General features: G+C 35.5%; 4 protein-coding genes across 5 annotated transcripts; 2 read left to right on the top strand and 2 right to left on the bottom strand.

The window, feature by feature from the left end:
* On the top strand, positions 5,637 to 7,897 carry LOC104747720 (eukaryotic translation initiation factor 2 subunit gamma-like). The gene is made up of 7 exons (XM_010469403.2): positions 5,637 to 5,706; positions 5,930 to 6,064; positions 6,173 to 6,341; positions 6,421 to 6,523; positions 6,613 to 6,840; positions 6,937 to 7,155; positions 7,238 to 7,897. The coding sequence occupies exons 2-7, from the start codon at positions 5,956 to 5,958 to the stop codon at positions 7,823 to 7,825; spliced, it is 1,416 nt and encodes a 471-aa protein (XP_010467705.1). The 5' UTR covers positions 5,637 to 5,706; positions 5,930 to 5,955; the 3' UTR covers positions 7,826 to 7,897.
* Positions 8,690 to 11,383, top strand: LOC104747719 (preprotein translocase subunit SCY1, chloroplastic). Of its 2 annotated transcripts, none has more exons than XM_010469400.2 (7): positions 8,690 to 8,960; positions 9,154 to 9,311; positions 9,397 to 9,839; positions 10,124 to 10,366; positions 10,450 to 10,663; positions 10,759 to 10,922; positions 11,029 to 11,383. In XM_010469400.2, the coding sequence occupies exons 1-7, from the start codon at positions 8,755 to 8,757 to the stop codon at positions 11,257 to 11,259; spliced, it is 1,659 nt and encodes a 552-aa protein (XP_010467702.1). In that variant the 5' UTR covers positions 8,690 to 8,754; the 3' UTR covers positions 11,260 to 11,383. The 2 variants fall into 2 exon arrangements, with proteins under 2 accessions (XP_010467702.1, XP_010467703.1); XM_010469401.2 differs by having other exon boundaries at positions 9,397 to 9,998; positions 10,283 to 10,366.
* On the bottom strand, positions 11,512 to 14,496 carry LOC104747718 (probable alpha,alpha-trehalose-phosphate synthase [UDP-forming] 11). The gene is made up of 3 exons (XM_010469399.2): positions 12,515 to 14,496; positions 12,156 to 12,429; positions 11,512 to 12,076 (listed from the first exon to the last, which is right to left on the bottom strand). Exons 1-3 carry the CDS (start codon positions 14,494 to 14,496, stop codon positions 11,717 to 11,719), a joined length of 2,616 nt encoding a protein of 871 aa, XP_010467701.1. The 3' UTR covers positions 11,512 to 11,716.
* Positions 23,444 to 24,457, bottom strand: LOC104747716. The gene has a single exon (XM_019236923.1). It carries the CDS (start codon positions 24,441 to 24,443, stop codon positions 23,526 to 23,528), a length of 918 nt encoding a protein of 305 aa, XP_019092468.1. The 5' UTR covers positions 24,444 to 24,457; the 3' UTR covers positions 23,444 to 23,525.

Raw genomic sequence — 24,463 nt, 5'->3', positions numbered from 1 at the left:
TACCGATTATGCCCCGCAAAATTGCTAGGCCCACCCTCTTCGCCTCGATTAATGACTAATCCTCGCCTAGCATCGGTTATCTGATTATACCATCCAATCCGATTACTTCCCGCTTAATTTTGTATATACCAATTATTTTTGAAGCCAAATATAAATCAAATATATATATTTTTTGTTATTTAGACATTTAAATTACGAATTTATGATGTTTTACAATAACTAATGTATAAACTATTAACTAAAATCGTATTTTAAAAAAAAAATTAGGTTTTTATGTGTTTACTGTCATTTTAAAGATAATACTATAATTTTATATTTTTATGTTATATTTTTCTTTTCACATAAACATAATTATACATATATTTAGTACTATATACTCCTACTACACAGTAAGTATTTTATAATTAATAACTAGTACTGTAGTAAGTAATACTACAAAAAGGTAGGGAATAAGGAAAATCTACACTAATTCAACTTTCAAGCTGTCTTAACATTTGACAAAAAAACAAATTTTCAGAATATTCTAAAATTATTCCAATTGATAAATGTTGGGGGTGGATCCACACCCCAAACAACAGGCCTGGCCCAGAAAAAGCCCATGATAAATCTTCAAAGGAAGGGAGGGTATTATGGTCTTTTCGTATAGACGAACCGACACGATTCCCTATAAAGGGAGACGTACGGTCCGCAAAACAGGGGGATCGAGAAAAAGGAAAAGAATCGGGATAGCAAGTACGAAAGCCTCAGCTCGTCCAAGTGGAAATCTACAGTTTAGACTCAATAGCTCGGAGGATCGACGAGATAGCAACTCGTCGATTATTCTCGTTTATACTTGTAACTCGTTTAAGTCGAGTTGTAATCCGTCCTTTTGTGTCTCGGCATCAATATAATAAAAGAGAACTTCGACCCTCCTTTGACCGAACTAAACATACAAATTGTGACCGATCCGGACATCAACAATTTGGCGCGCCAGGTTCGACAAACCTCAAAAGACGCTTGAGCAACGCCGGTAACCGCGTCGGCCTCTTTCATCTTCTCAACTGCAGGAAGACGACCTTCACCAAAGTGGATCTTCCGAAATAACTCGGCGCAGGACCGCAAGTCATCCGGAAAAGGACGAGCCCCGGAAGAATGCGTAAAGTTCCAGCTGAAGTCGACCGACTTAGACTTCTTTGATGGGGGAGACTGCTCTTGTTCGGGACCATCCTTCCTTTTCTGCGAATCTTTCGCCACCTCGGCGACGCGACCAGGAGTCCCGACCACCTTCTTCCTTGGAAGTGTCTCCTCTGGACCANTCTCTGGACCAATATAACGATTCGGAGGAAGGGATCTTGGACGCATCCTTGAAGGGTCGTCCACAACCCGACGAGAGGAAGGAGAAACCTTTTTTGACGAGCCAGAGCTTGGAGGATTGGCACCCGGACGAGCATCTTGACGGGGAGCGGAACAAGGCAGCGGCTCCGGAGCTCGGCGATAACGAGCAGACGCGTTGGGAACACTCAAGTTCATCTTACCCATCGTCCCGGCTACAACACAAAGCAACAAAATTAATTGGAGAACTCAAGGAGCAGCAAAAAAAAAGGGGTTCAACTACACTAGGATGTACCTGTCTTTCTTCGAGGATCGGAGGTCTTCCTCGAATGCCCCTTTTTCGACTCGGTACCTGGCCAAACGTAAGGGCAGAAAGCTTTGATCGCGTCTATCTCGGCTTGGAACGAAGGAGGGTATGGGAGCAAACACCTTGGAACAACAACTAAAAAAAAAAAGAAGAGGGGGGGGAAGGGTTAAGCACAACCAGAGAATAGTGCAAATAAAATATACTAGGCAAGAAGGGTCGGCTACCGGGTGAAGGGTTCCACCCAGAAAACCAAGGAATCGACGGATCCTCCAAAACCCCCTCACCGACTTCAAGAAAGAAGTACGAGCCCTTCCAATTATATGTTTTGCCCTTAGCACCCTCGACGAGCGTCGTCTTCCTTCCCGACGCTACATAGTAAATTCCAGGAGTTTTGTCTCGGCTCGACGGGTTCAGACACGTCAACTCTTCCAAATGATCACAAGTAAGCTTAACCCCCGCAGCTTCGGCCATAATCGAAAGGCCAACAGCATTTCGAAAGGTCGCCGGGGCAAATTGAGAAATGGCCGCCTCACGACGAGCAATATATGTCATCAGGAAAGACGGCAAAGGGAAGGTAAGCCCGCACTCGGTGAAGTACTTCTACGAAAGGCAAATAAAGCCGGAAGGAGCATCCCAGGGATGCTGAAATGGTTCTGGAATCAGAATTCTCGGTTCGGTGTTTAATTTCCCAATGCGAACTGCATCAGACGCCGCTCCCGGTTTTAACGTCGACGGAGGGAAATGGGAGAAAAGGTTCTCGGTTGGCAAAGGAACGTTGTCCAACTCGGGAAAGGATGGGTCATTGATCAATGGCTCGTCTATCAGGGAAGGAATCCTGCAAGGCAGACCCGACGAGCTTGGAACCGCCGACCCTGGAACGAGACGACGTCTCAATTCTTCAAATCGAGCCATGTCTGAACCCGCCGAAGACGAATCAGAAGGACTCCGAGAACGGCCCTCCCAGCAAACGGACCTATTAGAGCCATCAGATTCGGAAGTTGTCGCTCGTCGAAGGTGGCTCTCGACGGATGGATCGGACGATTGAGAACGAGGGGAGTTCATAGTAAAAGTATGACGCACTAAATGCAAAATAACGACGAGATAAGAAGGAGGGAGAATACCTGAACGATGAGCACCGAAAAACGCGAGAAGAAGATAATGAGAGAAACAGAGAAGTGATATTTATAGGAGAAGGACGAAGGATCTGGAAGCGTCATCATTACGACACGCGCCCCATAACGGTACGATTTCCGGATCTCACGCGCGTCGATCACCGCACACAACGATTCGACCCCAAAAGTTGGGAACCGTTCCTTCACGCGCGACCCTTCGCTCCTTCACGGCTGTTCTTCGCCTAAAGACTACGAACTAAAGGCCGCGGGGGGGACTACTGTTGGGGGTGGATCCACACCCCAAACAACAGGCCTGGCCCAGAAAAAGCCCATGATAAATCTCCAAAGGAAGGGAGGGTATTATGGTCTTTTCGTATAGACGAACCGACACGATTCCCTATAAAGGGAGACGTACGGTCCGCAAAAAAAGGGGATCGAGAAAAAGGAAAAGAATCGGGATAGCAAGTACGAAAGCCTCAGCTCGTCCAAGTGGAAATCTACAGTTTAGACTCAATAGCTCGGAGGATCGACGAGATAGCAACTCGTCGATTATTCTCGTTTATACTTGTAACTCGTTTAAGTCGAGTTGTAATCCATCCTTTTGTGTCTCGGCATCAATATAATAAAAGAGAACTTCGACCCTCCTTTGACCGAACTAAACAATTAGTCTAATTGTGACCGATCCGGACATCAACAATAAAGTTGTGGCACTAATAATAATATAATACAATCTTTTGAATATTTCGTCATGGGGTCGACACTAGAGAAAAAAATTATTATGCAACATAAAACGAAGTAACAAACAAGTGAACCTGGAAACATATCAATGTACTCCAACGATATATAACTAGAAAATTTCATCTAACAACAATATAGACTCGTCAGCCCCAATATAGACGTTAAGAAAGTAAACCTAAATTTACCACAGCTAATTTATTTACACAATTACACTCCTATAAAATTATAGATATACTACTTTTTTTTCAAGGATCAATATATACCAAAACCCCTATTAAACTATTTTTGTTTATTACAGAACTAAACGGGGGTGAAACTCTTAGGGGGGGGGGTGTATTCAAACTAGGATTTTGGAGGATTTGTGATTTTTTAAAAAATCATCTGTTATTCAACTTAGGATTTTTAAATCACTTCTCAAATCTAATGTTATTCAATATGACATTAGTTAAAAATTATTCAAAATCACTCACAATCCCCTGTTATTCAATCAAGAAGTACCAAAACCCCTATTAGACCAACTTTGTCGGGACTTCTTAGCTTTTATTCTTAGGTTTAATCGGATTAAAAATTAATCAGAAATGACAATATTACTAAGAATAACTTCTTAACTAAGGGGTTTAAGGTTGTCCAAAAAAAAAACTAAGGGGTTTAAGAATCTCTAAGAAGCATCGACATGCTAAAAAATGGTTGGATGTACAGTTAATACTAATATAATCAAAAATGGTTAGTTTATACAAGTATACTATATAATATTTAACGAGAAATTAACAACACACGTTAAGCTATCTGAAAATAATAAACAAGTTACTAATTTTTGTAATTAAATTTTTTAAATTTAAGTCTCACCCGGTGATGAAAAAACTTCTTTCCATGATCTTTCTTCTAACTCCCTCACTATCTATATAAACCAACATATTTCAGGTCTATTATATACATCGTAAAGTCTTTTTCTCTGTTAGACTTAATTTTGAGAACGGTTGAAGAGATTGAACATGTTAAAAAAATTATTCAACCAATTTTCACCATTTGCATTGTAAATGTTGAAGAGGTTGGAAAAAAACTATTCAGCCCGTTCAACTCAAAAAGTTGGAAAAAAATAAACTAAGGGTGCAAATGGTTGCACAATTGAAAAGGTTGAAGGAGTTGAAAAAAATTATTCAACCAAGTTTCACCATTTGATTGGAAGAGGTTGAAGAAGTTGGAAAAATCTATTCAACCCATTCAACCTAAAAAGTTGAAAAAATAAACTAATTCTACAGCAAAAATATTCAACTTGTTCAACCACTATTTTGGAGATGAATGAGTTGAATATTTTCCAACTCAATTTTGTTCAACTCATTTTTCAATTTTAAGCAACCAAATGCAGCATAATACTACAACAAAAATCTTCAACTTGTTCAACCACTATTTTGGAGATGAATGAGTTGAATATCATTCAACCCAATTTTTTTTTAACACATTTTTTTAATTTTGTGCATCCATTTTGCAGCCTGAGACAATCTTCATCGAGGTAAAACAACAATAACTCTTTAGTTCTTTACATTTTAATTATCCTTACTCACAACTTTCTTTTGACGTAGTATAAGTTCTTTTTTTCTTTTTATTAGTTTGTTCTGTTACTGAAGCGGCTAAATTTGGCTGCCATATTTTTGCTTTTTTTTTTTACATTTTAATTGCTTTTTTGTTTTTTTACATTTTAATTGCTTTTTTTTAATGGGTTTGTTTGTTTGTTTTGGGTTTAACAGGTGTGTGCGTGTTCGTGTTCTAACTCTCATTTGGATTTTTTTTGCTTTACTCAGGCAAGTCGTTCCATTACTCAAATTGTGCTAGAAAATAAAGAAACGATACCTTCAGGTCTGTTTGCTCTCCCCATCTCTCTCTGTCTCTCTTAAAAAAATTGTGCTATTTTGTGAATTATATTTGCAAAGGTTCTTACACAATTTTTCGTATTAAAAAAGGTAAATAAAACAATCAAAGTAGGAAAAAAAAAAGACAAATTTCGGAAATATATCTTCCTAGAAATCTAATCATAAATTCCTTTTTTGTTGACATATATTGAAAAAAAGGGTCAGCAAAAAAGACAAGAAAGAAAAAAAGATAAGCGTTACGAATTAAAACCCTACCTCTTGACTCTTGCCACCTTATCAAACCAAAAAAAAAAAAAAAACTTCAACGGCAAGCTTCCTCCTCTGAAGGCTCTCCAAGAAAACTTGTTCAATCTACCTTTACCACCTTCAGGTTTGTGTTAATCGTTTCAAGATAACTCAAGTGAAAGAGATTGATACTTTTTAATTCGTTTCTTGATGATTGACAATCGAAACTATATCGTACGTAAACGGAACCCATAGTTGTGTAGAAACCCTAATTTCAACACCCCTTAGAAACGTGGTCTTGTGTTATTTTATTGGATCTAATCATCAACTAGTGCTAAGCTTGTGAATTTTGCTTTTGATTCCGGCAGTGTTTAGTTGGATAAAATCTGTCGCGATGTCGAAGAACAAGGGCTTAGCTGAACAAGATCTAGGTAAACTTGATGTAGCTCAGCTACATCCTCTCTCTCCTGAGGTCATCTCTCGTCAAGCCACCATTAATATTGGTAAGACACAAAAGCTTTTGTGTTTTGTTTTAAGTTTTATTGAGTTTTGATGTTAAAGAAACTGAGATGTGCATTGAAAGCTAAAGATATAATTGTGCTATCTCTCAGGAACCATTGGCCATGTCGCTCACGGGAAGTCGACAATTGTGAAAGCTATCTCCGGTGTGCACACTGTCAAATTTAAGAGTGAACTGGAGCGTAACATTACCATTAAACTTGGTTATGCAAATGCCAAGATTTACAAATGTGACAAGTGCCCTAGACCAGTGTGCTACAGGTGAGTTCTTGCTCTTCCTGTTTCAATCTTCTTCTGAGTTATGTAGCAACTTGGTAACATGTTATGATGTTAACTATAGGTCCTTTGGAAGTGGCAAAGAAGACACCCCAACTTGTGATGTCCCTGATCATGAGAAGTGCGAGATGAAACTACTGAGACATGTCTCATTTGTTGACTGCCCGGTAATAATGAGTTTTAACAATTCTCTGATTTCAAACCTTATATATAACCATATCCCCTATGTCAATGAGCTATCATGTGTTTTGATTAGGGACACGATGTTCTGATGGCAACAATGTTGAATGGAGCAGCGATCATGGATGGTGCTCTACTCATCATTGCTGCTAACGAGACCTGTCCGCAACCTCAAACTGCTGAGCATCTCGCTTCTGTTGATATGATGAACCTTAAAGATATCATAATCATTCAGAACAAGATTGATCTCATCCAAGAAATCGAGGCTGGGAAACAGAACGATGACATTCAGAGATTTATAACGGTTTGATTGATTTTTTCCCCCATTTCCTAATAAGAATATCTTGTTGTTGCATTTTCACTTCATCAGTTTGTTAAGTACTTTAAAACCTTGTTACAGAACACAAATGCGGAAGGTGCCCCTGTAGTTCCAGTCTCAGCACAAATGAAATATAACATCGATGTTTTGTGCGAGTACATTATCAAGAAGATTCCAATTCCTAAGAGGGATTTTGTGTCACCACCAAGAATGATTGTGGTTCGTTCTTTTGATGTCAACAAACCTGGCTCTGACTATGATGATATGAAAGGTGGAGTCGCTGGTGGAAGTATCCTCCAGGTATGCACTTTGATAAATGACTCAAGGTTGTTTTGGTTGAGACAATGTTGTTATATTTATGTCTCATTGCTTTTGTTTGCAGGGTGTTTTGAAAGTGGGGCATGTAATAGAGATTAGACCTGGAATCATTGGCAAAGATGAGGATAGAAACCCTAGATGCTGCAGTCCCATTTACACTCGTATAACTTCATTGTACGCGGAACAGAACGAGCTTCAGTTTGCTGTCCCTGGAGGTCTAATTGGAATTGGAACGAGCATGGACCCTATGCTTACGTGTGGTGATAGGTTGGTTGGTCAAGTCCTTGGTGAGATAGGCACTCTCCCTGATGTCTATGGTGAGCTTGAGGTGAGTTTCGAGCTTCTGCCTCGTCTCATTGGAGTGAAGACTAAGGAAACAGAGAATCAAATGATAGTGTCAAAGCTAACCAAGGGAGAGGTACTGATGTTGAATATTGGGTCGTTGTCTACTGGAGCTAAGGTAATCAGAAGAGTAAAGAAAGATATGATGAAAATCATGAAAGTGAAACTGACGGTACCTGTATGCACCAACGTGGGAGAGAAAGTGGCTATAAGCCGTCGTGTTGATAGGCATTGGCGTTTGATCGGTCGTGGTCAGATTGAGGCTGGAACCACCATTCCCATCATCCCTCCTACTCCGTCTTTTCCGTGATTATAATTGCAAATTCACAAACCAAACTTGCTTGTACTTTGTTGTCTCATTATCTTCTGAACTATCTTTAGACTGATCAATTGCTTCATCTCATGTTGTTAGATATTTTCTGTTATATATACAATTTTAATAGTCTTTGGATTTTGGGGATAAGTCTTTGGATGCATTTCTGTTTCCGTTTCCATTGCTAATGACTCTAAAAAAACTGTAGAAACTAAGGTTAACTGAACAATTCTTGCAAGGATTATTATGGTTCATTGTGGATACATTAGTTCAAAAAAACCTCATCTAGGGGGTGTATTCAAACCATGATTTTGAAGAATATGATGGGATTTAGGAAATTTAGAATTTTGATTGATTTTAGAAAAGTTTATATGATTTTCTGTAAAATTCTTTCAAATCCCAACTAAAACCATAAGATTTGGATTTCTGTATTTTTAACTAAACAAATCTTCCAGAATCCTAAAAATTATTAAAATCCTAATCCACAAAACTGTTTTGAATAACAGTAGATTTTAAATCATCAGTTCAATAACAAATGCTTTTATTGGATTTTAAAATAGATTTTTAAATCATCAGTTCAATAACAGTGGATTTTAATAGATTTTTTAAAATCCATGATTGAATAACATAGAATTTGTAAATTTCACACAAATCACTTAAAATGTCAAGTTGGATACACCCCCAAGGTTAACTGAACAATTCTTGCAAGGATTATTATGGTTCATTGTGGATACGTTAGTTCAAAAAAACCTCAAGACATGAAAGATTGATTTTGCAAAAATGTATTGGGCCTAAAAGGCCTGGACCTTGCTCATAAGGAAGATAGAAAAAAAACATAAAACTCCGAAAGAAAGAAAAAGAATAATGGAATAGAAAAGAAAAAGAAGAAATCGTTCTTGTGGAGAAGGAGAAGAAGAAGGATAAGGATGATAACGGTAAGCGAAGTATCCTCTTACTCTTCTTCTTCTTCTTCAAACTTGGCTTCTCTTTCTCGTCGTCTCAACTACAAGTCATCTTCGAGACTCCTCCGAAGCTCTTCTCTTTACAGACCTAGCTTCTCTGTTTCGCCAAAGACCAGACACACTTGTAAAGCCAAATCATGGAATCTTGGTCTTGTTATCAACTCTAGAAGGTACTTCTTATTTCAGATTTCAATCTTTACATCAGATGGGTTCTATTATAAATCGATAATGCGACTAAAAGTTCGAAACTTTTCATGTGAATTTCTCTAGAATTGTACTGATGAATGGATAAGAAGTTGAAGTGCTGATGTTTTGTCATTTTTTACTGTTGCATTGTTTGATGATTGGAGTTGATGTTTTCAGCTCTGAGGCTTCTGTTTTTGATCCTTTGGGCATCAATCCAGATGAGAAATCTGGTTTGAGTAGCATTTGGGAAAGCTTTTCGAGTCTTTTGTCTCCATCATTTGAGAGCTCATCCGGTAGCAAACGAGATAAGCCGTCTTCAGGCCGGGGTGTGGCAGGTCTGTTTTACCTTATATGCATTTGCTTATTGTGTGGTTTAGCATGTTATTGATGATCAGGTGTTTACACTCTTTGAATCATCAGCTGCTATTGAGGACAGTTCCATTGATTTTGGAGATTTCTTCAAGGGTCCATTACCAGGGAAGTTTTTGAAGCTTCTTGGGTTCTTAGCTCTCTCTCGGCTTGGCATATACATACCACTCGGTGGGGTTAATAGAGAAGCTTTTGTTGGAAACTTGGATCAGAATAGCATTTTGAGCACTTTGGATACATTTTCTGGAGGAGGCATTGGTAGACTTGGTATATGTTCTCTTGGGATTGTCCCTTTCATCAACGCGCAGATTGTGTTTCAGCTTCTTGCTCAAGTCTATCCAAAGTTGCAAGATCTTCAGAAAAAAGAAGGTGAAGCTGGTAGAAAAAAGATTCTTCAGTACACTAGATATGCTTCAGTCGGTTTTGCAATAGTACAAGCAATAGGACAAGTGTTTTATCTTCGTCCTTACGTTAATGACTTCAGCACGGAATGGGTTGTTTCTTCTGTCACGTTATTGACGCTTGGCTCTGTTCTCACTACATATATTGGAGAGAGAATCTCTGATCTGAAACTTGGAAACGGCACTTCCCTTTTGATTTTCACAAGTATCATCTCTTACTTGCCTGCATCATTTGGTAGAACAGCAGCAGAGGCCTTACAGGAAGGGAACTATACTGGTCTTGGCACCATCGTTGTTTCATTTCTCCTCTTGGTACTTGGGANATAGGACAAGTGTTTTATCTTCGTCCTTACGTTAATGACTTCAGCACGGAATGGGTTGTTTCTTCTGTCACGTTATTGACGCTTGGCTCTGTTCTCACTACATATATTGGAGAGAGAATCTCTGATCTGAAACTTGGAAACGGCACTTCCCTTTTGATTTTCACAAGTATTATCTCTTACTTGCCTGCATCGTTTGGTAGAACAGCAGCAGAGGCCTTACAGGAAGGAAACTATACTGGTCTTGGCACCATCGTTGTTTCATTTCTCCTCTTGGTACTTGGGATTGTATATGTTCAGGTACTATACCAAAATTTTGTTCCTTTTAGTGGATCTAAGAAGTTTTGTATGGTTAGATAGTCTAACAAGCAAAGTTTTTTCAGGAAGCAGAGAGGAAGATTCCGCTCAATTATGCCTCGAGATACACCAGCAAAGCCGGGGGGCTTCAGAAATCTGCTTATCTTCCATTCAAGGTCAATAGTGCTGGAGTGATGCCTATCATATTCTCCACATCATCTCTTGCTCTTCCGGCTACTCTAGCACGATTCACCGGGATATCTGCTCTGAAGAATGTTGCTTTTACTTTAACCCCTGGAGGTAAGTTTTGCCTAATACACACCGACGAAGATGACTTAGTCCTATGAAACTTTTTATATAGAGAGATCTAAAGACACATTCATAAACTATTGCAGGTTCTTTCTATCTTTCAACCAATATACTTCTCATAGCTTTCTTCAACTACTACTATACTTTCTTGCAACTTGACCCGGACGATGTGAGTGAACAATTAAAACGCCAAGGTGCATCAATCCCTCTAGTCCGACCTGGTAAAAGCACTGCTCTCTTCATCAAAACTGTAAGATCCTCCTCTTTCCTTCCTCAACTTCTTCAAACTACTCATACGTAGGTGTATTATTATTAATCTATTGTCTGAATTTCCCTTGCTCTGATTGCAATATCAGGTCCTTGGTCGGATATCGGTTCTTGGTTCTGCTTTTCTGGCTGTTCTAGCTGCCGGTCCCGCTGTAGTCGAACAGATCACTCACTTGACAGCATTCAGAGGATTTGCAGGCACTTCTGTTCTGATCCTTGTCGGGTGTGCGACAGATACTGCAAGAAAAGTTCAAGCAGAGATTATCTCCCAAAAATACAAGAACATTGAGTTTTACGAGCTTGACAAGTATGATCCATGAACTGGTACGTTCTGTTTTATATCTGATACCATCGAATTAAGTTACTGTGTTCTCTTGTCATGGATTGAAAACTTTGTAACAAATGTTTTGATTAGTATATATAATGCACTTTTGCTGGCCTCTCTTTGACAACAAAGAAAAGTGAAAACCTAAACCTAAGTCATCATTTTTCTTGGAAACTGACAAATGTTAGGACTTCAATGAGAAGAAACACGAAACTGTCTTTCCCAAATCTCAATCTGAAACAAGAAACAAATTGAAATGAATTCATATTATATCTATTTCTTTTTCTATGTATAAGCATCTCACATGGGGACAAAGTAACCGAAATGACCAGTTCAAGATACTCTGTACAAAAAGGCATATAACAAACCCTAGAACCCTTTCATGTGACCTGAACCTTCAAATCCTACAATCTTTTAATATCACAACAACATAAAATCTAAACCAAACCCTTTCAAAGATCTATGCTTTCATTTCGACATTGTCCCATAGGCTGTTGAAAAGTGAACTTCTTCTGTTTTTGCTGTTGCTCATGCTTTGACCCATCTGAAGCTGCGGCCAACCATTCAAGCATTGTAATAACACTTGGGGTATCATCGAGATAGTACTTGGCCTTGCTCGGTTTCTGACCAACTGTGCACGCAAAGACCTCTGCGAGACCAATAGAGGAAACATCTTGGTGCTTTACTATGCTATCGAACATGTCTTCATCAGACCGGTCATCGCCAATGCACAACAAAAAGTCTGGTCTCTTCCCTTTGCTGTTCCTAATCGTTGCTATCAAATGCTCCACCACCTTTCCTTTGCTTACTCCCTGAAAACCAAATTCACGTTACAATGATGACCGTAATGGCAATTTCAACCAAGTAAATTTCATAGTAGTTTGTATATACCTGAGGTTTAACTTCTACGATATGCTGGCCTCTCTTGACAACAACAGGCTCATTGGTGAGCACGCTCTCTAGATGATCAAGAAGCTCTTTAGCTTGCCAGGAACCAAATGAATGGTCAGCTTCTTGGTGATGCCACACCATAGCACTCTCTTTCTCTTCTATGAATGATCCATCAGTCGCTTCCATATAGTGGTTCATCACTGGTTTAGCAATCTTCTTCCAGCTTAAATCCGCAGGCAGTTCACTTGTCTCCCATGGGGAATCAGAGTTCCATCTGTGATTACAGAATCAAAAGGACAACAGTATTAGCTTTACACAAATGAGAGAGATGATACAAAAGGGAAGGGTTTTAGCAGTACCTAGTGAAATAACCATGTTCAGCTGAGATACCGAGATTCGGGCAGGAATCGAACCATTTGCTGAGAGGGTCCTTACCTCGACCACTAACGATAAAAACTAGATTGTTGGGGTCGTCACATAAGCGATTGAGAAGCGAGATGAGACCATCACTAGGCTTTTTATCCAGAGTATCCTGATCCATCATTGTCCCATCATAGTCCAATAGGATCAACCTACTGCTTGTTTTCTTATATGCAGGGACTATGGTTTCAACACAGAGTTTTCTGAAGTTTGGATCTAACGCAACAACTTTGAAAAAAAGACCGAATCCAACTCCCCAGAATCTCTTGTTGAAATGATCCTTGCACGCCCTTTGAAGATCTTGGTCATAACTCCTCGCCCAATAGGCCACATTGTGAGAGCTTATGTACTTGTGATGCTTCTGGTGGCGCAGATTTTTCTCTTTGTCCGACATCGTCATGGCAGAGCTCATAGCGTCAGTGACTGCATCGATGTTCCACGGATTCACACGGATGGCGCCACTCAAAGATGGAGAACATCCAATGAACTCAGAAACAATAATAACACTCTTCCTAACATCATCCTCCCCAAAACCTAAAGCAGCATCCAAAACAGGGCTCCCTTGCCTAGTCACTGTGTACTTGTAAGGCACCAAATTCATCCCATCTCTCACAGCATTCACCACAACACACTCTGAGATAGCATAGTAAGCGACTTTATCCAAAGTACTAACAGGTCCATTGACAAACACAATAGGCTTATAACCACCAGGTCTCCCAAACTTAGCATTGATCTCATCAGCAATCAGATTGATCTGTTTCTCAACATCTTGAACATCTTTACCTGAACTCCGAGCAGGATTAGTAATCTGCACAAGAACCACCTTCCCACGAAGCTCTGCGTTCTGTTCAAGAAGCTGACCCATCGCCCAGAACTTCAAGCTAATACCTTTGAACATATCCAAATCATCCACACCCAACATCACAGTGTTCCCCTTGAACCTTTCTCTCAACCCCTTCACTTTCTCTGCAGTTTCTTCTGAAGCCTTTATAGATTCAATCTGCCCCATATGGATCCCAACCGGCAAAATCTTGATACTCACCGTTCTTCCAAAATACTCAAGACCAATGTAGCCTCTTTTAGATTCGTAATCAAGACCAAGCATCCTACTACAACAAGACAAGAAATGCCTAGCGTAATCGAATGTGTGGAATCCAACCAAGTCACAATTGAGAAACCCTTTGAGAATCTCATCTCTCACAGGAAGAGTACGGTAAATCTCAGAGGAAGGAAAGGGGCTGTGAAGGAAAATACCAAGCTTGATCCTGTGAAACCTGTTCCTCAAAAAAGTGGGCAAGATCATGAGATGGTAATCATGAATCCAGACGTAATCATCATCAGGGTTAAGCACCTCGAAGATCTTATCAGCAAAGATCTTGTTAACGGTGGTGTACGCTCTCCAATTAGATCGATCAAAGAGAGAGCCTTGAGCTTGCGTCATAGGGAGGAGATAGTGAAAGATAGGCCAGAGGTAGTGTTTACAGAAACCATGATAATACTTGCTGAGCAAGTCACTAGGCAAGAAAGTAGGAACGCACTGAAACTTGTCAAGCAACAACTGAGAGACGTCTTCTTGCTCGGATGGCAAAACGTCGGCGTTTAAAGATCCGACGTAGACGACCTCCGTCTCCGGGGGAAACCCGTCTTTGAGCTGTAAGTAGAGACTGTCATTGTCGAATTCGAAACACCACCTGTTCGACGAAATGTCTCTGTGAGCACGAATCGGGAGCTGATTCGAAACCACGATCCGTTTCGGCTTTGTAACCCACGCGCCGCCGCTAGAATCGTTGTTTCCGTCTCCGTCGTCGGTTTCGAGACCGGAAAGCTTCGTTACGGCATTAGGGATCCGATGCCGACCCATGATCCGATAGTCATCAGATGAAACCAGACTAAGCTGGTCTTTCCAAGATTCCGGCGACATCACGAGACAAAAAAAATCAAAACTTTAAAAGTGGGTAAATCAAGAAATCAAGTTTTCAAGAGTTTGGTTTTTCAGATTTCATAAGAAAACGCGTAGTTACGAACAAGAAGAACGAAGAAGAAGAAGAGAGCGTCCACCATATTGTGGAATTTAAGAAGGAAGAAAAAACGGAAATTTTTTTCGGTGAGGATAAGAACGAAACCAAAGAGGAAAATTAAATTAAATCAAAACTATTTGGACGGTCAAGATTTTCTCGAGATGGATATGATTGGTTAATGTGAACCGTTAGATGAGCGCGTGTGGTTTACTCGAACCGACTTGTCTTTTTTAAAAAAGGAAATAAATCTTTAAAAGATAATTAACCCTAATTACTGTGATTAGTTTGCTCTTAGCTGTTACTTCTCTTTTTTTTTTTCTTAACCTAAATGGGAAATAAATATTTTACAGCTATTATATTTCCATATACTATATGTTATCTCCAAAAATCTTATTGCTGACGTGGAGAAGATTGGAGAAAAGCTGGCTCAGTCCATCAAAAAACCTTAAAACTTAAGGGAAAAAAATATGTATTTTTGAGGAATTTGGAAAAAAAAAAGAAAGTGATATTTCTATATTTTAATATTAATTGCTAATTGTAAGTAGTAAGTATTTATTAAAAAAAAAGGAAGAGGATTAAGTGAATCTAGAAAAATTGATTTTCTTTTACAAGCTGTCTTATCATTTTAAAATTGTGTTACCAAAAGTATTCTTTTAGCATATTCTAAATATTATCCCAATGGTTACTCAAAGATTAACCACCATTTTATTGTAGAAACTAGAAAGGAAGATACCAAAAAAAAAAAAAATTGTGGTACACCAAATCTTGTTTTTGGTAAGTACTGCTATTAAGAGTAACAAATTATGCTCATCACCCCAACCATATTGTATAACTTTCACATAATTTCATCATATCTATCCACAGAAATTTAAAAAAAAAAAAAAAAAAAANAGGTGGATAGTGAAAAGCCACGTGGCAAACATGTAGAAGAAACGTGGCGTGTTAGGGTGGGAAGAGAAAAGAAAAGTCACGGAGGCGCATGTGCGACTTTTTTGCTGACTTGGCAATTTTTTCACTTTCGCCATCAACGGCAGCTATGTCACCCATTCAAATTATGACACGTCATCCGTTCCCTTCCCCCAGAAACGTTTCAAACTTTTTTTCCGTTTTCATCTTCTTCGTTTCAAACTGTATAAACATGGACGGCGGATTTCAAATTGTGACACGTGGCGTCATCTCAAAGGAACCAATTTTAGTGCTTTACATCTTATTATACCTTTTTCCCTATTTTCTTCTAATGGTACAGTGTGTTTCATCTAAAATTCAAATAATCTCTCCTAACTTTTTAACTAACCTCTAAACTAAACTCGTAATTATATAATAAGATATACGTATATATATGTCAGAATTTACTAATTTTTCAAATTTGAAAAAAAAAATTTGATTGGAGAAAATTATCAGCTAGATATTTCACACATAGGTTTTGAAATTTTTTTTGGTTTTGAATGTGTTAAGAAACAATTATAGGCCTTCTATTTCACAAAAAAAACTATCAATCTAATAATATGTGTGTGAGTTGTAAATGATAAAACAGTATAAATTTGACAGTGAATACTATGTAAATAATACTAAAATCAAGTTATAATTCATGCATGTTTAAATTGGATAATATCATAAATGATAAAAGCGGTCCAAATTTGATGGTAATTAGTAATTACTATTTAACTAATGTCAAAATCATGTTAGTAATTAACTCATGTTTAAATTGGATAATATGCATGTGAGTGTGAGTTTAAATGATCAAACAATACAAATTTGACAGTGAATACTATGTAGATATAAACCCAAAAAAAAAAGAATACTATATAAATAATGTCATAAGTTGGATAATATATGTGTGAGTTATAAATGATAGAACAGTCCAAATTTAGCGGTGATTACTATGTAACTAATGCCAAAATCATGCTATAATTCAAATTCTAATTTGATAAAGAGTTATAAAAGACAAAAAATCCAAATTTAGCGGTGATTATTATGTCTAGAAATCATGTTATAATTTAAGTTTAAATTGAATAATATATGCGTTAGTTATGTGCTATGATTTTATTGGTTTCAGTTACATATATTTATTAAAATACAAAAAAATAGTCAAAAGATTTTTTTTAAAATTAAGTTTGAACTCTTTTTTAGTTATTTTAAATTTTAATAAAATGACAGCTCCAAACTACTTAAGATGCCATTACGGGCATTACCTATTATTTTTAAAATAATTAAAGTGATAATTTTTTTTTTGGAGCTATCATTTTTAGTTATCTTTAAAGTTTAAACACACAAAAATAAAAAGAAAAATAATGTAGTAAGAACTTATAGAATTTTGTTCTCTCCAACTTTATTATATATATGATATATATAGAACTTAAAAAAATAAAAACAAAAAGGTGTTAACAAGAGCCGACAGAATATAGAAAAATAGCAACAAGCAATAAAAAAACGAAATAAACGTAGACAACAACAGAAAAAAAAAAAAAAAAACCCAAATAATTTTGGATAAATTTAAGAGAAATTCCTTTAAATACCACTAAAAATTTTTTTTTTTCCAAAAATACCATATTTTAGTTTTTTCCAAAAATACCACAAAAGTTTTTTTTCCAAAATTACCACTAACACAAAAAATTGAATTTTAAGAATGTAGAATTTTTTTTTTATGTTTGGGTTAACAAATTTAGTTTTAGGGTTTAGTTTTTAGGGGTAGGGTTTAGTATTTATAATTTAGAAATTAGTTTTTAGTATTAGAATTTTAGTTCAATTATGTGGTATTTTTGGAAAAAAATATATTTTAGTGGTAATTTAGAAAAAAAACTAAATTGTGGTATTTTTGGAATAAAAACCTATTTTAATGGTATTTATGACAATTGCCCTAAATTTAAACAACAAAATAGCAATCAGTATTTTTCAAATAAATGGCAGCTTCATCGACAATATGGAAAACGTTTTTTAAACACAATACAATCTAGTAAATCTGATGATGAAATTGTGTAGTTAATAGCTTTGTTTCTCTTATTATTTCGTTTTTTTTTTTTTACATATTTCTTTCAACTTTTAGAAAGAAAAAAAAAAAGATTATTGTTTCAAATGCTTAGGACAAGAAGATAAGAGCGTGTTTGTGGGAGAAAGAAAAAAAGAGAGAGAGAGAGTTATCCAAATTCCAGAAAAACACATATTGTCTTTGTGGGACCTGATCTGATCAGCCACGTTGTCGAAAAGATTTCATTGGGTCCCACTTTATCTATAGCTCTTGAGATAGTTTTTTAATTTTATATTATTCTCCTTTTTACTTTTTTGTTTGTTTTTATTTTGAATATCCCTTTTTTGACTCTTCTTTTTTCATTTAAATATGTCTATTTTTTAATTTTATCTTTTTGTTAAATTCGTAGAAACACATATAAGTAAGCAATTTGATCGTAGCCGCCGGAGTTTTTTTGCATGCGAAGTTGGGTAGATATATACTACTCAAAGAAACTATGGGTCCCGTTAAATTGCTTACGTGACACTCTCATTTACAAAATACACTAATGTCTAATGGTAAAATTATAGTAATTTATACTATCAACAAATTAAAATTCTAAAACCAAAAACAGCAAATGTTATCGTTATACATCAAAATATTATTTCCTTAGTTTTTGTATTCATTAAAAATATTAAAACGAGCTACATATATGATACTATATACTATTATATAGGCGTACAACACTTATTAAACAACGGTATTGAGAAGAAACTACAATTATCATACGTTCATACTTTTGATCCATGGTATGGATAAATTTGTAAATTTTTATATCGATGTATGAACAAAAAAAAATTTAGGTTTTCTTTTTTACCTTCTCAGCTAATTCAAGATAAAAACTTTACAAATATCTTTTGCTAATATTTCTTACTTGTATTACACTGAAAATAATATGATAGTGTAACAATCAATTCGATGAATTATGTAAGTAATAGTATATAATACTGGTACGTTATCAAAGCTTAGATCCTTATTTCGAATTTTCATTTAAGAGGGGTTTAAGTAATGGGAATTAATTATGGTAGTAACCAAACAAAATCTTTATTTTCTGCAGCAAAGGTATCAATGCGAGGAAGAAGATCAAACACGTAAATAAAAAGAGGATTTTAAATGAAAAAATTGGATTCCAAACGTGGCAAGTGATAATACCACCAATGGATAGGGTCGAAAGTTATAGATTTCATTTATTAAGTTTCATTTATCCACTAACATAGGCCTGGGCATTCGGTTAACCATTCGGTTTCGGTTCGTTGTATTCGGTTTCGGTTATTTTGGATATAGTAATATAGTAACCATTTGGATATTTCTGAAATTTCGGTTCGGTTCGGTTCGGTTTCTTTCGGTTCGGTTTCGGTTTGGTTATTTAAATAAATAACCATAACTAACATAAATTATATTAACATTAACCAAATAAACCAAATATAACCAAAACTAACCGAATATAACCAAAATTAACCAAATATACAATAACAAAAATACAAAAAAGGGAAAAATATGGATTCAATTTTACAAAATAGTATTTAACTTTGTAAATTCAAAATAATAACATTTACATATATTGATTATTTAAAATATTTAATTGTTTTAAATCTAGAAATAATTTATATTTTAAGTTTATTTTATAGTTTTGCATAATATTAAGTATATAATATTTGATATCTTCTAGGTTTTCGGATATTTCGGTTAACCATTTAATTGTCGGTTCGGTTCGGTTCGGTTTCAGTTAGTTTGGATATAGATTTTTACTAACCATTCGGGTATTTGAAGAATTTCGGTTCGGTTCGGTTTGGTTTTTTTCGGTTCGGTTTCGGTCGGTTATTTGGTTATCGGTTATTTTGCCCAGCCCTACACTAATAGGTGAGTCCATCGGTTTTGGTCAGCCAATCAATGATAATATATATACTTTGGCAAACCCCATTTACGAATTACTATTTTAAAATTTTATAAAACTCTTAAAGAGATTTTCTTGTTGACTTATGGAGATTTTAATTTTCTACTTTATCCCCTTGTTTATACGATTTAACTTTTGTATAAATAATGGGATTGTAGTTTGTACGTACGTTCCATTTTAGATAATACTATTGTATGAGAATCGAAACAAAATTTACGTGCATGTATTATGTGTAGTCAAGATAACCCCAACAACTATAGTCAATGAAACCCGAACGTACGTAAATTTGACGATATTTTTATCAAGTCCAAGTTTGACAATGTTTATACATTAATCAACTGTTTTAGCTCATTTCGTAACAGCACTGAGTCTTTCTTTATTAAGTTATCCGTCGAAGAAGCATTGTTTGTTTGTTTTTTCTTTCCGGATAACAAAATGTAATAAGTTTTTGGTCCATAGTCTTTTTTTGGACCGGCATGCTTATAATAAACGATTAATTCTGTCTAATTAACATCAAAACTCGAATTCGTAATCTTGAAAGCGCAGTAGTACTACTAGTCCGTTTAGAAGGCTCATCAGTTCACCGTTAGAACTGCATATGTTGGATTGAGATAGATTGTTCTTTAAAATGCTTTTGTGTCTATTACCAACGGTTGGTATCTACTATCTAAACCAAAGAAAATAATATAAAACTGAAGTATGAAACTGTTTGGATCTTTTCATTATAAAAGGAAGTGGTCAATGTTTCATTAAAATAGTTTTGAATAATATATTGACAAAGATTTTATTTGGTTACTACCATTATGGCATTATCTAATAGTAATAAATCGAAAGAATGATCCACCAACTCAAAATAGATTTTCAAAATTTGAAAGATCACCAAATTAAATCAAAAGACGAATTATGACTCTTTTACAACTAAATACGACTGGTAACCCAAACCTTAAGTAGAGACAAAGCCTTACACTTTTCAAAAATATATAGTCAATACACAATTTATTTAGAGTATAAAACCTGGAATTCAAACATCAAACTATATAATACAAATAAGTGGATAAGTATGTCCAATTAAGACTACGAATACACGTTCACGTGATCTGAACAGATAGGTGAACTAGCATTAAATCGTAGATAAAAATATTTTGTTCATATGAAATATACAGTTTCATTTACATTAGGTATGTCAAGTAAACTTTTGTTCCAAGGCATGCAATTAGATATAGAGGATAAGATTGTTGATAAACCATATTATATATAAAACGAGACGTATATGTGTTTCTAGAAGAATATCTAGAATGAGGGGGAAAAAAAGAAGAATATCTAGAAATGGATTTGCGTCTGAAATACTATAATGCTTTTATCATCATCACCTTTTTGTTTTTAATTTCTTCTTCATTCTCTATTTTGATTAATGCTTAATTATGTGATCGAGAATATTTTTATAACTCGGCGAAAATGATCAAGAAAAATAAAATAAAATATTATTCATTTATAAAAATAAAATAAAAACAAGATAATTCGAGCTTTATAGGGAAGGGACAAAAATGATAAAGAAAAATAGAAAATGTTCACAAAGTGCCAGCTACATATGGACATAAAAGCAGCATCGTTCCACGAAAATAAAACCTTATTCAGATTTTTTTTTCAAATTATCTTTTAACGAGAAATAAACGATCATAGAGATATATTGTCACGAAATATAAGCACCCAAAAAAAAAAGGAATAAAAAGAAAACCAATGAACGAAGGAATGACTCATTCTCAACCACAAAATAGGAAGCATGACTCATTCATTCTTGTATGTTACTCCAAAAGTTTTGCCTTAAGAATAAGATAAAATGTATCATTCTAGTAATTTATTTTTATTTTTTTACTCGATATAAAAAAACGTTACTGTATTTGATTTTGTGAAGAACATTCTGATGAAGAGAAATTTTCACGTGATTCAAAACATTTATTATATTCATTGAACCAAAACCTTTATAGCTGTTGACAAAAAGAACATTTTATATCTTATCCTTTGATTATAAATTTCTCATGTTCTTTTGATAATCATTTCAAACATTTAGCGTCATCCTCTCAAAAATTATAGCACTCATAATGTTTTTTCCCAACAATAAAAATTCCCAAAAGAAAACATTTGTCACCATCTATAATACCATATATAATTCAACTACGGATAATGTGAATTTACTAGTATTTTGTCTATTTTTCATTGTTATAGGGGTTAGCAGCAGTTTGCATCAATAACTTTTGTATGATGGTCCTACAATATCTCTTAGGAAAAAATCAATGTGAAAACAACTATAGCTGATATTTATATATTTAGTGGGCCGGATTTAATTGGGTTCATACACGTTATTTTTCGAATACCAAAATAAAAACAACTACAAATTAGCTTTTTCTGTGTGTTTTTTTTGTTTGGGTTGGCTTGACCAAAGATGTCGGTTTTCTAGGGTTTTCTCCTACTAAATTATGATTAATATACTAAATTCAATGTGTGACTATTGTTGCATCATTCCATGTCGGCTGAAATTCAAAGTGGCATCTTAAATTTGCCGTATTATCTCTAGACAATCCCATGTGAAATGTTTTTTACATTGTTTGTTTAGAAAATTTTATTCAAAAGTTTTATCAACCTTCAAGCTTTTGCGATTGAGTAATCATATTTTTCTTAAGAGACTCACGGTTTGTTGCCAAAAAGAAAAGGACTCACGGTTTGATATTTTTCTAAGTAACTAACGGTTTGATAATTTTCTAAGTAACTTTGGAAAAGTATATATATATATATATATAGATGATGTACACAAAAATATATAGTCGACAACGCGTTTACTCTCTCATATCATTAAGTAGATTTATTTAGACAATCTTATAACATGACTTTTGAGATTGATTTACAGCAATTCGACACTGAGACAACCTTTTAATTGTCGCCAACCAATGTCTAGTTACACACAGCTTTGAATCAAACATAAGCAAATTCAGTTTAATTCGCGTACAAAACCACTGACAAATAAAAACATTTTTAAAAATTTAAATTTCCTAAATATCTTTGGCTATTGCGAAGTCACGTGATAGTTGTAAGTTGTTTGCAACACGATGAGTCATGAGTCGACATGGGTTCATATAATCTGGTTACTGAAGTTGTAGTGACATTTTTTTTTGTTTTCTTGTTATATTGAATACATCTTCCATATAGGTGGGGAGATGTCTGGTTTACGCATTTATAACTTATGTCCGCTGAGTAAACTGAATATTTAGACGTATATAGTAGCATATTACATATAAGTTCTTTGGTTCACCTTATCTGCTACCAATCCCACATATAGCAAAGAATAAAAGAACTCGAATGAGAAGAAAACTCGTGGAAGATATTATGTCCTTAAACTCTTCCTTTCATTCAACCTCTTCTTGTACCATAAAAATTCTATATAGATTAACATTTTCTTTATAATAAAATGTTAAATTAATTAATCACCAAAAAAGAGAGGTTTATATATGTACAATAAGTAGAATTAAGTTTGAATTTTGAAAGAAAAAACAAAAACAAAAATATCAGACTCATCTACTTTGAAACTACTTTTGTAGGAGGTCTTGGAGATTAGTAAAAAAATACCACAGGGCAAAGTCTTATCAAAACATCACTTAATCTATAAGTTTACCTTTTTTAATAAGAAAACAGTTTTCGTGATTGTTTGTTTTTCTTGAAAAAGAGATTAGGACCGTAATTATGTACATCCCTAGACTTTGCCCTTGTTTTTTTTTTTTTTTAAAATTATTATTTTGGTTTGATCATTTTATTCAGCAGAGAAATCTTTATGAAAGGACTGTTTATTATATTGCATTCCAAACAGTAAAAACAATAGTTCTACGCTATCTTTCTCATTTTGATCGAAATGGATACAAAGAGAACTCTATATATTGTCTAAATATATATAACAAACCTTATATATATAAACGAACCTTTCATTATTCAAAACAATTTACCAAACCATATTGAACTTTACAACATTCTTAAGACAAACAAACAATTCACGTATATTTATATATCATGGATGCCCTTCTCTTGAGAGCAGTGGAGGATAAATTCGTATATTCCACATCCGTCAGCGATTCAACGTCTTTGCCTTGGAAGCTCTTACATTGGAAATAGGCAACGGTGTAAGTCACAAGCATAAACATCCTCACCGCAATGACCAAACACACAAAGACCAAACACATAAGGACAAAACCGGTGGTTATGGTAAGCGAGACCGATCTTCTCAAATTGATAATCAGGCTCAAGATTTGAGCTAATCCTAATGCCAATAAACCAAAGAAGATATTCACGAAAAACAGTTTTGTCTTCATCCCTTTCACAATCTTTGCAGCTTTCCCCAAAGCTTGGATCCCATAACTTTCCTCTAGTACCGATATGACCATAGATAAGTTCCAAACGATAGCTAAGTAGGACTGAAAGAGAGCAAATATAATCAATAAAACACCAGTCTTGACTGCCAAGGAACCGATATTAGAGATTCTCATAGAGGAGGATAAAAGGATAGGACAAAGGACTAGAAAAAAGAGTAACCAATAGCCAAGACTGAAGAGAGCGATGTAGAAATACGTAACAAGAGGTCCCTTCCAAGATTTAAGGCTCAGAACAGTAAAATCTTTGATCTTGATGTTTTCATCTTTAAGAGTAAGAGCCGATGCGTGGACCATGACTATAACAGAAAAGATGTTGATGATGGAGGAGACGGCCATGAGGATGTATGAAGAACCCACATATTGGCGAACGTCTGCAAAGATTTTCATAAGACAGGCTGCATATTCCGGGGTGCTTGGATCTAACGTTGGCAACAAACTGGATTCGGCGACCACGTTCATGACCTCTGGTTCGATGACAAAGACGTTAAACAAGAATGCTAAACAATTGAGTAAGAGGGGTAATACCAAAACTGAGAACATCAACTTTTTGTTCTTGAGAA

Source organism: Camelina sativa, chromosome 15 (assembly GCF_000633955.1).
Source record: "Camelina sativa cultivar DH55 chromosome 15, Cs, whole genome shotgun sequence".
NCBI lineage: Eukaryota > Viridiplantae > Streptophyta > Magnoliopsida > Brassicales > Brassicaceae > Camelina > Camelina sativa.
This window is presented reverse-complemented; position numbering and strand designations above follow the sequence as displayed.